This window comes from Lytechinus pictus, chromosome 13 (assembly GCF_037042905.1).
Source record: "Lytechinus pictus isolate F3 Inbred chromosome 13, Lp3.0, whole genome shotgun sequence".
NCBI classification, from domain to species: Eukaryota; Metazoa; Echinodermata; class Echinoidea; order Temnopleuroida; family Toxopneustidae; genus Lytechinus; species Lytechinus pictus.
Window position 1 is genome coordinate 1,317,894 of NC_087257.1, and position 13,504 is coordinate 1,331,397.

The 13,504-nt window shown below is 38.8% G+C and overlaps 1 protein-coding gene across 1 annotated transcript; it reads right to left on the minus strand.

Annotated features, from left to right (window-relative positions):
- Positions 1 to 9,691: 9,691 nt before the first annotated feature.
- On the minus strand, positions 9,692 to 13,193 carry LOC129274903 (beta-1,3-galactosyl-O-glycosyl-glycoprotein beta-1,6-N-acetylglucosaminyltransferase 3-like). The gene has a single exon (XM_054911642.2). The coding sequence runs from the start codon at positions 13,119 to 13,121 to the stop codon at positions 11,694 to 11,696; it is 1,428 nt and encodes a 475-aa protein (XP_054767617.2). The 5' UTR covers positions 13,122 to 13,193; the 3' UTR covers positions 9,692 to 11,693.
- Between the last annotated feature and the right edge of the window lie 311 nt (positions 13,194 to 13,504).

Below are 13,504 nucleotides of genomic sequence, written 5' to 3' on the forward strand. Positions count from 1 at the left end.
ACCTCTGCCATTTTTACCTTTGCCATTTTTACCTCTGCCATTTTTTGCTCTGCCATTTTTACCTCTGCCATTTTTACACCGAGCCGCCTATTCAATGTCAAAAAGATTAATGTCTCAATAGATTTGATCTACATTTCTGCAAAGTAATTTTATGTTTATATTTTTTCTAACCTATGGTGAACATTCTAAATCATGTGAAATTCATTCAAAAATATCTTTCATTATTTATGGACTTAAGTGAATACTGAGCAAAATGAAGTGATTATGATTACGTTCATGTACTTTAAATTTATACTGGTGATCAACACATCATAATTTCATCCCTTACTGTATGTGCACCATGCATTATCTGTACATGCACCATGCATTATCTGTACATGCACAAGTGGTTATCCATTGTTTCATAACATGGTTGAGTAAAGGATGTTCTGCTTTTAGTATTAAACCAATCGGGTGTTGACAAAAAGGGGAAAATGCAATTGCTCAGCTAGTACAGGTTTTTTTACAACCATAATACTGGTTTAGCCTTGGTTACATTCGCCGGCTGGTGGCCGTACGGCGAGTCAAAATTAGCCGTTTTAATCATCCTTGTACCAGCTACTACCAGCTACACGTAGGTGGTTTGTACAGGAATACCTAAAACTGCTGATTTTGTCTCGCCGTAAGGCAACCGGTCAGCTAATGTGACCGAGGTATTAATAAAACTAGCTTATTGTTGTGTAATGGGGAAGGATTCTGGGTCGAATCTAGCTTTCTTTATGTGATCTCAAAATGGCAGCAATGTATGAATAGTGAAAGTAATTCATGTGGCATCTCAATGTTGGTGGATATAAATCTTTGTACATGTATTATCCCAAAGATGAAATGTTACTGCATTATTCTAGCAGTCATTTATAATATCAAAGATGTTTTATACTGTGCATAGTACAACTCATACATAATAAAGGTATGTAAATATGCTTTTAACGTCTTTGCAATTTTTTTTTTTCACCCCTCTTTTCATTAGTCAAGATGTCAAAGTTGTTGTGCTGGATCACAGGAAATTTTTACAAACTACTACGCCTAACAAACCAGTGCAGGACGGTGTCGTGAGAAAATCGCACAGACTACTACAGGACAATACCATAGGATTGTCAAAGGAAATCGACAAGAATACCCCTGCAGGATTACCACAGTAAAGTATCACAAGAAGGCTGCAGGATGAGACCAATAGTGCCACACAAGATATCAAAGAACAGTATCACAGGAATACCACAGGACAGTACTGCAGGAATTGTCCTGCGGTAAGGTCTCTTGGTATTCCTGCAGTACTGCCCTGTAATATTCTTGTAGAAGTGTCCTGTGATATTGTCCTGTAGTACTGTTCTGTAGTACTTTCCTGTGATACTGGTCTGCAGAATTCCTATAGTACTGTCCTGTCATACTGTCCTGTCATACTGTCCTGTGATACTATCCATCACCACAGGATAGTATCTCAGGACAGTACAACAGGAATACCAGACCAGTATCACAGGCCAGTACTACAGGAATACCAGACCAGTATCACAGGACAGTACTACAGGAATACCAGACCAGTATCACAGGACAGTACTACAGGAATACCAGACCAGTATCACAGGACAGTACTACAGGACACAGTACCAGAAGCCTGCGGTATTCCTGTAGTACTGTCCTGCGATACTGGTCTGGTATTCCTGTAATACTGTCCTGCGATACTGTCCTGTAGTACTTCCCTGTGATACTGGTCTGCAGAATTCCTGTAGTATTGTCCTGTCATACTGTCCTGTGATACTATCCTGTGATATTCCTGTGATACTGTCCTGTAGTACTAGTAGTAGTGTGGTAGTGGTTGTAGCGGTTGTGGTGATCATGTCCTGTCATACTTCCTGCCATACTTCTGCGGTAATTACCACAGGAAGTATCACAGGACACGGACCTGTTGTACTCCTGTTGTACAGTTCTGTCATACCGTCCCAAATTACGTGCACGTAATTCCTTGTAGTACTTTCCTGCGATACTTCCTGCAGTACATATCACAGAGTACTACAGGAGTTTTTTTGTAAGGGATACCAATTATAATTTCCTTTGTCGGGTGTAGGTGGGTTTTGAACAATGACAAGCCGCCATAATTTGCTTTCACATTGCCAGTATTACTTGGTATTTTCTGATTGGGTAAATTTCCCGATCAGAAAATAACTGGAACTGACGAACTTCGAGGCGGTCTGAAACCACCTACTAGGAAAATGCTCATCTAAACTATTTTGACTTCCTAACCATATCACAAACCCCTCCCCCATCAGCAATCCTGTGCAAGAATGGTAATCCTTAAACAAATACACACTCGCCCAGATGTAATCCACCTTCCCCCAGGAGAAGTGACCCTCGTTGCCTGGCAGCACTGGCAGGGCCGTCTGCACCATCCCGAGTTTTCAAATTAGCGCGCTATTTCTGATCCGACAAATTATCCTGATCTGAACAATCTCGAGATTATTTGCAATGGAGACGCAATTATCGCGCTAGTTCGTAGGATTAATCTCGACATTGCAATCCCAAGTCAACTCGGGAATAGAGAGAGACAATTCCTGATAAGCATTAAAAGTCATTATCTTTTATATACTGTTACCATGATCTTGGATTCTCTAGCTTGGACACGGTCGCGGTAAAATGACTTCTTTTCTCTCTTAATTGCTCGTTGGACCTTGTTACGCAGCCCTGGCCAACTAGGGGAGTTATTATATAAAGCAGTTTGTCGCTGTTTAATCAATGCTTTCACTCTCACTGTTATCCATGGCTTGTCAGAGATATGCATTTTCACAAATTTCATGGGAAAATGCGATTCAGTGGCAGAATTGAGGTCAGAACAAAATGCCTCACACTTTGCCTCAACGGACTGGCAATTTAATGGCAATTTGATAAGTTTTCACGGATTGGATCTGGATATAGATCTAAGCCTGAGGCTTATGTACATGATGTAAGGATAGCGGTAATTTGAGGGTGCCTAGCGGCGCGGCGGAGTCCCAGGGCATGCTCGATGAGCAATCGTACGTACAAGAAAGCTCTCACAATTTGCGAATAACATGCATGGTGTCGCATGAAAGAATTTTGCACACGAAACGCAGAGCTCGTAACACAAAGCTTAGAAATGATTGTATAACAGTTTTCTACGATTGATTCCATTAGATATAATATACAATCCTTTGTAAAAAATCGAGTGAACGATTGATCGTTTATTTGTGTTACGGGACCCTAATGCCGCGTCCCCGAGGTTTTCGAAAAGTGGCAAATGTCGCAGCTATACGACATTATGCTTTGGATGATCATCGCATAATGTCACATGCAGTCAACGCATAGTGTCGTAGCTTAACCATGGACCTATAGGTCCATGGCTTAACCAACGCATAACATCGCCATGAGGTGTTTCCTATGGGGCGCCAAGTGTCCGCCAGTATTTTCTGTCCAAATCATGCCATTCCGTACACAAAATATGTTTTTATTCAGACGAAAATCATTTCGTCATGACGCTGTTTTATTTCGTATACGAAATTTATTTTTTGTCACACAAAATGTACTTGCGTCCACAAAATATATTTCGTACCATACGAAATTAATTTCGTCGAGACGAAATGTAATTGCGTCCACAAAAATTTATTTCGTACTAACAAAATTAATTTTGATCAAACGAAATGGCACACCAAGTATCCGACGGTAAATTCCGTCCAATTCACGCCATTTCGTAAACAAATAGTTGTTATTCAGACGAAAATCATTTCGTCAAAATGCAGTATTATTTCGTATAAGAAAATCTATTTTTTGTCACACGAAATCAATTTCGTCGAGACGATATGTAATTGCGTCTACAAAATTTATTTCGTACCATACAAAATGAATTTTGCTATAACGAAATAGATTGCGCCGACGAAATGAACTTCCTGTGGCAACGAAAAGTTTTTCGTTACGATGCGAAGATCTATTCTGTAAACGAAATGAATTTTCCATCAGACACTTGGCGTGATAAGTCTGCCAAGTGTCAAAAAATTCATTTCGTGTAAAAAACGGCAATTACTATCAAGCAAATGTTGGGCCCGGAGCCCCCGGGTAGGCGAAAAGGGGGCGCAAAAAGAAGAAAAGAGAGGAAAAGAAAAGGGGAAGAAAAAATGGTGAGTTTCCATAAATATGGGTTCCACACACAATATATAGTATATATCAGTTGTTCAAACAGAAAGCATGTCACAAAAACCTTCTGCCTTCTCAATATTTCGCTTTGAAAGTCTATGAAATTAGCCACCTGTCAGAGCCCGAGAGACAAGTGTACAGAAAATTACTCTGAGTGTGACGTAACCGCCGCGAATTTAGTATAAGAGGTGCCCGGATGTAATGCAGAATGCTATGCAGAGAGAGAGAGAGAGATGATTTTACAATTTTTTTTCAAAGCAACTCAAATCAAACAAATAGGAATCATATGTACAATTCTTTACTTTCCCTGTATAAAAAATAGTATGAATAGCTATCATGAGCTATCATGAAGTAAGATTGCAAACAGTGAGTTATTGAATTATATTTTCACTATTTCTCATTTATTTTATCACGATGTTCGATCAAGTGAGTAGCTGGAAAGTAGATGCGGCAGCTAGCTCAGCTCTGCGCTGCACGCCTATACAATACACACAACACAACACAGCTAGCGTGCGGCTTTCAAATTTGCCACTATTGCATGTTTACATATACCGTATTTTGAATTGCGATGGCTTTATATTTCTCACCATGCAACGTAGACAGCAGGCAGCCGTCTGTTTCGAGGAGTTTTTTAACATTTTGTTTTAAAAAAAAATCTCCTCGTACACAGACGACTCGGTATCGTGCAGCCACCATTAGGGGGTTAACAATGCAAAATCCCCAAGACGGGTCTCATCGATTTTTGTCTTTATTTCATAAAAATATATAAAAAGAACTGGACCAAAATGAAGGTTATTATTCTGTTTGGCCTGAAATGCACCAAAACAGGGAAAAAATTAACTTAAAAGGAAAAACAATGACTTACTTCGGCTGTCGCGCAACTTCCACTTTCCTAGTTTATCCGAACTTCATACATAAACATATAGCCATCGAGTCCCTGTACAGATTGAGTTAAAACTTCGGTCTCTTTATTTGGTGAGTGGGGCCAACGGAGTTCAGCGGAACATCCAATATCACAGACATCGAAGCTTTTGGTCTACATGCAACGATCCCCTGACGTCTTCTTTTTCTTCTTTCCCTTTGACTCAATTTTATCCTCTGGATCATTTCCACTCATTCCACAGAACAATCGTGAATCAATCCTACTATTCCTCTCGGCCTCCGAGTTGTTTTTTTATATTTACGCTAGAGATCTGCGAGAGCCGTCACATATTATATACAAACGCAAGTGAGTTGAAGACAGCAAGCACGTATAAGCTAAAAGGTATACGGTACGGTAGCTCGACAGCTAGCTGCGCCGGCGCGGGCGGCCGGTCGGCACAGAGCATTTCCGCAACCGACTGTGTTTTTTGCAAGAGCCGCGTCACACGCGGATAAATATGTTATAATAACACGTCTGCTACTTTATCGACTGGTGAGAATATCTCGATAAAATTTCATATTATTCGCCTTGAATTTATTTCTTTAGGGTCTATGTTATCATTTTGAGGGAATTTACATATTTGGGATAATAGTACGGCCATAAATATACTTTTAATCATTTCCTCTTTGCAAGTTCTCCGGCTCGCAGATACAACTTCAACTGCAGTTCATTCCATTCTGACTTGTTTCGCCACAGACACAGTCCCGAACGAAAACAAGGCATTAAAATCGTCTAAAATCGCTACAAAGAAGTAAAGTTCAACAATGTAGGGACATATTATTGACTATATGACTTTAAATAATTATTACTTCCTTTCAAAATCGGTCACATAAAATCAATAGCGATAAAATGAAGTTTTGACACAAAAGTAAATATGAAGGCGTACGTGCATAGTACACAAAACGGCACTGCCTTGTTTACTACATCGGGACCGAATACCCGTCCGTGACGTCACAGTCAGAGAACACCCGTCTCGGTAGGCATTGAAGGAGCGAACTCAGGGAAAATGGGTAGGGATAAATCGTTCAAATTCACTATTTTGAAAAAAAAATTGGGGGTCGAATCACCTCTTAGTGGGTTTTTTTTTCGGGGGGGGGGGGGTTGTAAGATTGCTATTAATGTAAATATCTCAATATTTGGAATCGTCTTCTAAATTCAACTCTAAGCCCGCGCTACGCGCTCGCATAAAATAAGATGCCCATTCTGTTCATGATTATACCAAGAGTGCTTAAAATGTCAAAATTCTAGGTTAGAATATCAAACATATTTATCAATTGTTTAGATACCATACTATTCATAGTTACAATATGTGCTTAGAATGCCTAGTTTTGAGTCGGAATATCACAAATTCTAATGCGAGCGCAAATGATTTTGTTAGCTACCTATCGATGTTGTTCATGATTACCAACGCTTGGAATGTCCAAATGTTAGGTAAAATATCATATTTTTTTTGCTCGCACTTCACGCTCGCATCAATATATTTGATAAAGCTACATTAACCCAAGCTAGGTGCATAGAATGTTCAGTGTTAGGTCGTAAATTCAAAAATTATCAGCTCGCGCTTTGCGCTTGCATTAATGTTGAGATAGATACCCATCCAGTTCTCGATTACCAAAAGTGCTTACATAAATTCCATATTTAAGGTCAGAATATCAACAATTTTCCGCTCGCGTATCGTACTCGCGTCCATAATTGTTTAGATATACGTATACCAATCATGTTCACGGTTACAAAAAGTGCTTAGAATTTCCGATCGGGAAACATAATAGATGGCAATATTTTACACCCCCCCCCCCCCCCCCCCCATTAGCGAAAGCTGGATCCGCCCCTGGAAAAGAAATGTCTGCTTGTACATTAACAGCGTGACTTTAAGAACGACTGGTGATCCTTTCTTGTGGTAAATGATATTGAATATATAATGTTCACTTGTGATTATTTAGAGTGAAAAAAAGTTTACCAGTCGTTCTAAAAGTCGCTCTTAACTTACGAAGAGCTTTATGAAACACCGACCCTGTCGCATTTATTCTTTTGAAAAAGTAGCATGACAACATATTCATGAATATCCTTTTAATGAACATATTGAAAATAGTGGTATTCGATTGCCATTTTTCACGTGGTTATGAAATAAGATAATTTAACATGCATTTAAGGCACCCATGTGTGCCAGGCGGGAGGTGGGGGCGCCATTTCCTAAAAGTTCACCGGAGCGCAAAAAAATAGCTCGCTCCCCCCCCCCCGGGTGCAAAATCCAGGATACGCGCCTGTTATTATTGTTGGATTTTTCTCTTTTTATTCAAATCAACTTGTTCTTGGGGTTGTCATTTAAGTTAGTTTTACGGGGGGCAGGGGACATAAAATAAACTAGTAGGTTGCTCTCCTCTGGCTCTAAACAGAAATATGAAATGTGTATTGTCATGTTTTCAATTTGTATTTATTTTTTGTGGTTACTTTGTATTTTTGTTATATGTTCTGTATTATGAAATGGGAGCCACAAGACGATTTTAATGCAACTATTGTTTGTGCATGACAATGAATTCAATTAATCAAAGTAAGTTGAGGGGGACAAAAACGGCTTGAGCAAGGCAGCGACTTTCTTATATCCCCTACTAGACAGATCTGTAATAGGTCCATGGACAGATACACATTTAATATTTTTGTAATGGGTGAGCATTGATATTCCTTGCCCCCCGCAGTAAAACTATAACTTAAACATTTTAACAATTTCACATTTGAGTTATACATGTACAATTGTATTAAAGAAGAGCGACCATAATTATACTTTACTGAAATGTCAGTGGGAGAGATCGAGCGGGGGGAGGGGGGGTGAGAAAGAGAGGCAAGAAAGAAACAACACAAACGAAATTTAAATAGAAGAGGGTATAGATTAAAAAGAAAGAGAGATAAAAAGAAGTGATGAATAGAGACAGAGAAAGGGGGCGATTAAAGAACACCAAAGGAAAGAAAGGGACAAAAAAGTCTTTTTAAAAAAGGGAACATGAAATTACATTTCAAAGCGATTTTGAAAATTTCACTACATTATGTCTCATCGGTTTGCTTGACCCACAAATAATAATAATAATATAGGGTATTTATATTGCGCACATATCCACCTTGTTAGGTGCTCAAGGCGCTCCTATATTACCCGGCTAAGCTAGGCGTTCATAGCACACAAAAAATGACACTATCATAACGGCTTGAGCAAGGCAGCCAATCAGCACCCTTCTCATACCCCCCTTACTTAACAGAGCGGGCGTAAATGCCGTTTCGGACCACTTCCTTCCTTTTATTTCCGTGTTTCGGACACGAAACTAATTTTTTGGACACTTGGCGGATTTAGCGCGCCAAGTGTCCGATTCTGTAAACGAAATAAATTTTCCATCGGACACTTGGCGCGCCAAGTGTCCGGTGAAAAATTCATTTCGTTTACAGAATAGATCTTCGCATCGCAACGACAAACTTTTCGTACCACAGGAAGTTCATTTCGTCGGCGCAATCCATTTCGTTATAGCAAAATTCATTTCGTACGGTACGAAATGAATTTCGTCGAGACGAAATTCATTTCGTGTGGTACAAAATAAAATTCGTTAACGTTATTACACTGCGTATTGACGAAACGTTTTTCGTATGAGAAACACAAATTTTGTGTACGGGATGGCGTAAATTCGACGGAATTTTCCACTGGACACTTGGCGCGCCTATTTTGTACACGAAATTACATTTCGTTATAGCAAAATTCATTTCGTATGGTACGAAATAAATTTTGTAGAGGCAATTACATTTCGTCTCAAGGAAATTCATTTCGTATGGTACGAAATAAATTTTGTAGACGCAATTACATTTCGTCTCAACGAAATTCATGTCGTATGGTACGAAATAAATTTTGTAGACGCAATTACGAGACGAAATTCATTTCGTATGGTACGAAATTAATTTTGTAGACGCAATTGCATTTCGTCTCGACGAAATTCATTTCATGTGAAAAAAATAACTTTCGTATACGAAATAAAACTGCGTCATGACAAAATAATTTTCGTCTGAATAAAAACTTATTTTGTGTACGGAATGGCGTGAATTCGACGAAATAAACTGGCGGACACTTGGCCTGTCATAGTTTCCTCTGTTTATAAAATACCCCACCAGCTTATAACACAGGAACCCCATTGCCTTGCGTGTTATGTAAATAGGAGCTAGGATAGTTTCATTTCTCTCGTTTAAACTAGGGAGGGTTGGACTGACAGGTGATAAGAGCTGATAACACGCAGCAACCAATGATGACCACCTCGGGTGAAGTTGGATTGCAGCTGTCTATCTTACGTAATAGTATAAACAAACTTCGAGCTTCCTGGCCCTTCCTGGCTGACAGAAATCTAGGAATAATTAATTTGTATTCTATTTGTTTTAGGACATTGGCATATCCAAAAACGATTCGAAATTTAGATGAAGATCAAAATGGAAGTTTAAACGATGCAAAATTGCTGAAATTAGAATAAGTAAAACAACAGAAGTTCAGTACTATTGCATGTCTCTCTTCCTCTCTCTCTCTCTCTCTCGTATGAGTGGGCAAAACAATTTGAAGAAAGGATACCAAAAAGGCACTTTGTGGGTGGTATCTAAGTTTAAAAAAGAAAATCACATTTCAATATCTGCTCTTTAATTTGATACCTCAATCACAGAAAATTGTTTAAAAAATAACGAAGTTGTGTTTATTTGAAATAAGGGTTGAATTCTAATAATTTCATAAAATAAAGAGGCTAACTGTCAGACTCACTCGACATGCCGTTTTGTTGATGATCCACCATGGCATGTCTTTTGTTAACCGTGCGATAGGTTTTGAGGGAAATCCGTAAAACACTTTTGTTTAATGAAATTATGGAAATATAACCATCAATTCGGAGAAACAGAACATTGTAATTTGTTGACCATATCTGTGATTGAGGTATCAAATTAAAGAGCAGATATAAAACATTTTTAGACCTGTGATTTTCCTTTTGAAATTCACGTACTATCTGCCAAGTGACTAGCATCCTTTCTTCAAAGCATTTTTACTTACTCAATGCGTGACGCATTGTATAAAAACAAATTTCCTAGTACATTTTGATGAAATTTCAGCATCTTGTTGTGTACGTGTGTTTATTAAACACTTGACTACTAAGCAGATGTGGTATAACAGCCATGCATTTCCATGAGGGTTCTAAATCTTCTGAAATAGCCTGAATGTCTGAGATCACAATGGATGGTAGTAAGGACCTTTCAATAACCATGGACTTTCCTTGCTACACAGTCGATGGATAAACAGTGTAGGCAAAACCACATACTGCTTGTCCAATATCCTGTCACGAACTATTGAAATGTCAGGCAACGTTCTTTGGGTTAGAACATGCTCAAAGTTCCTCGCGTTCGTTCACTCCAGTGACTTAGCATACGGTGAACACTAAGCAGGCTATAATGTAATCTACTATAGTTCATTTACAATTAAAAAACTCCCCATTACTTATAAGAACACCCTACGTATATGGCTTGCACGAGGAATACTTGTTTAGAACAATCACTATCCTGTAACGATAGGGCTGGCATCATCTTATAGAAATTATACAGTGCGTCCCAGAAAAAACGAAACCGAGATTTAGCGATGATTTATCATAACTTAATCACAAATACAATAGACAAATGACCTACCAATGTAAAGCTTAGAATCTCCTCTTTCATCTGATATTACTTAGATTATTCCTCATTCACGCATGAGTGAGCAAAAACAATTTGAAGAAAGGATACCAAAAAACTCATTTGGCGGGGGGTATCTGAATTTTAAAAAGAAAATCACGTGCCTAAAAAGTTCAATATCTGCTCTTTAATTTGATACCTTAATCACAAAAAATGGTCATGAAGTAAAAAAGTTACGTTCCCTCGAAACAATGCTTGTATTTCCATAATTTCATTAAATAAACGTGATTTCACCGGTTTCCCAAAAAAGCTATCGCATAGTTAACAAAAGACTTCATGCATGGCTGATCGCCAACCAAACGGAGTGTCGAGTGAGTTTGAACGCTAGCCTGTAAAACCTCTTCATTTTATGAAATTATTGAAATTCAAGCCTTATTTCAAATAACCAGAACTTTCTTATTTCTCGACCATTTTATGTAATTGAGGTATCAAATTAAAGAGCAGACATTGAACTTCTTAGAAATGTGGTTTTCTTTTTGAAACCCAGATACAGCCCGCCAAATTACTTTTTGGTATACCCTCTTCAAATTGTTTTTGCTCACTCATGCGTGAATGAGAAATAATCTGAGTAATTTCAGATAAAAGAGGAGATTCTAAGCTTTACAATGGTAGGTCATTTGTCTATTGTATTTATGATTAAGTTATGATGAATCATCGATAAATCTCGGTTTCGTTTTTTGTGGGACGCACTGTATAATGTAGAATGAACGCAAAATAGGCCCTACATTCATAAGTGCAGGCCTAAAGATGGATATGTATTATTGCCAACAAACTCCCAGCTTGGAATGTGACGAAGTGACAAAGACAAATAAAAGAACAAAATGTTAAATATTATCCTTATGATATTAAATAAACTGCACATTCAGTTCAAAATGATTTAGTACCATGCACGTATGGGCGGGAATTCCTGGTAGTATTGATGCGTGAGCTCAGTGTGGAGTGTTCTGTTCGTTAGCAATTCTTGCAAACACTGTAGCGTAACCGGATCATAAGAGTAATGGATTTTGTTGAGGAATAAATGGGGAAGGCGGGCCACATAGGATATGTAACCAGTGCCTATAACACAGATCCCCCTGACAAACTTTCCAATGCAAGTTTTGAATGTTGATTCTCCTCCCCATTTCACAAAGCAGGTGTTGATATCCTTGTGCGTGGCGTTGGGGTATGATCCTGGTGCTTTGTAGTAGCGACGAAGACTTGCCCAAAAATGTTCGTCAGGTGAGTACGTCATATTTATCCAACTAAGAAACTTAACAGATTCCTCATCTGTCAAGACATAATCCACAAATTCCCGACTTAGTGTGTTATACGCATTCCCAGAATGCAGCGTGATGTTTCCTGGTGGCGGGTATCGCTTTAGTCTCTCTTCAGTATTAGAGAAGTCGTTATATCTAGGGGAGAGCTTGTGAAACCGGGATAGCTTATGGGGAGCGTCATATGATTCAGCGTCTACACGTCCATGGTAAGCCTTGATAATTTGTACCATCTCTAAGTTGGTCTTTAGTGGAAATGCCTCCCCACACTGGTTGATAACATATTTCCAATGTACAGGATGCTTGATCAGGTCGCGCATGCAGTTAATATCAGCTATAAGACGAGAGAAGCCAGCATACTGAACTCTTTCCAATTTGGAACACACGAAAACGTTGTCAAAACAATTAGCAATACTTTTTATAGCTCTTCGAAATTCTGGTGGCGATTTCCCATCAGGATGTAATGCATAGACATTGTGAGGTTGGTAAATGGCACGCAAGAGTAGTTCAACCTGGGCGGCATTTTTGTGAGCAAGGATGATAAAAGCAAGCGGAAACTCCTTCTCCTCCTTACTTAGTACTTTTGTTGGGTATTCACGGAATGTTCTATAGTATTCGCAGTCTTGGGTAAAATTTGCGACCAAACTATCTGCTGCAATTTCGATTTCACCTTTGTTTGATTTCTGCTTCTCATTCTGTAGGATTTCGTCCACATGTGCGATTTCTTGTTTATCGTCCGACAAAATTGCCTCACAATTAACCGCCCAGTGTTGGTTATAGAATTCTTGATGATACTCAATCTTTAGAACATGTGGGTTAGTAGAGGGTGTACTACTTAAATTACTCAAGGAAGTGTTGTGCAATAACCGAGTGGCTGATTCTTGGCTTGGGTTTTCAGGCTGTGACTTCTGAAGTGTGTACCGAGGAAGTTTGTTGGTTTTATCAACCATGAAGTAAGAAAAAAATGATACAGATATGATGGTTACCCAAGCCATCATTATCATCATACTTCGTGAAGATGTTCTGACATTACACATGTTAAGGGGATTCATCTTTCTCTTTCTGTTGATTGCCGGATCTTACCCGTCTTCAAGGGCACTGCAGCCTCTAGAGGTTTCACCTATAAGGAAGAAGGAGATAGAGGAGGAGGAAGAGAATAATAATAAGAAGAATAAAAGGAGTATAGAAGAGGTGGAGGGAAGCAGAAGAGCAAATAAGGGGGAAAAATGGTTAGCCATTATCAAACACAGAACTCTAAATCTACTCCCATTAAACAGAACTGTTCAAATCTTAAACAGAGATGTGTTTCGTGATGCATCATATATCTTTGGTTTCCACATTCATCTCACCCAATCAGCTTATCATAGTTGTCGATAAAACTCATTAGATTACGTTATTAAATGGCGCTTGAAGGGAAGTGGTGCAGGTATATGTC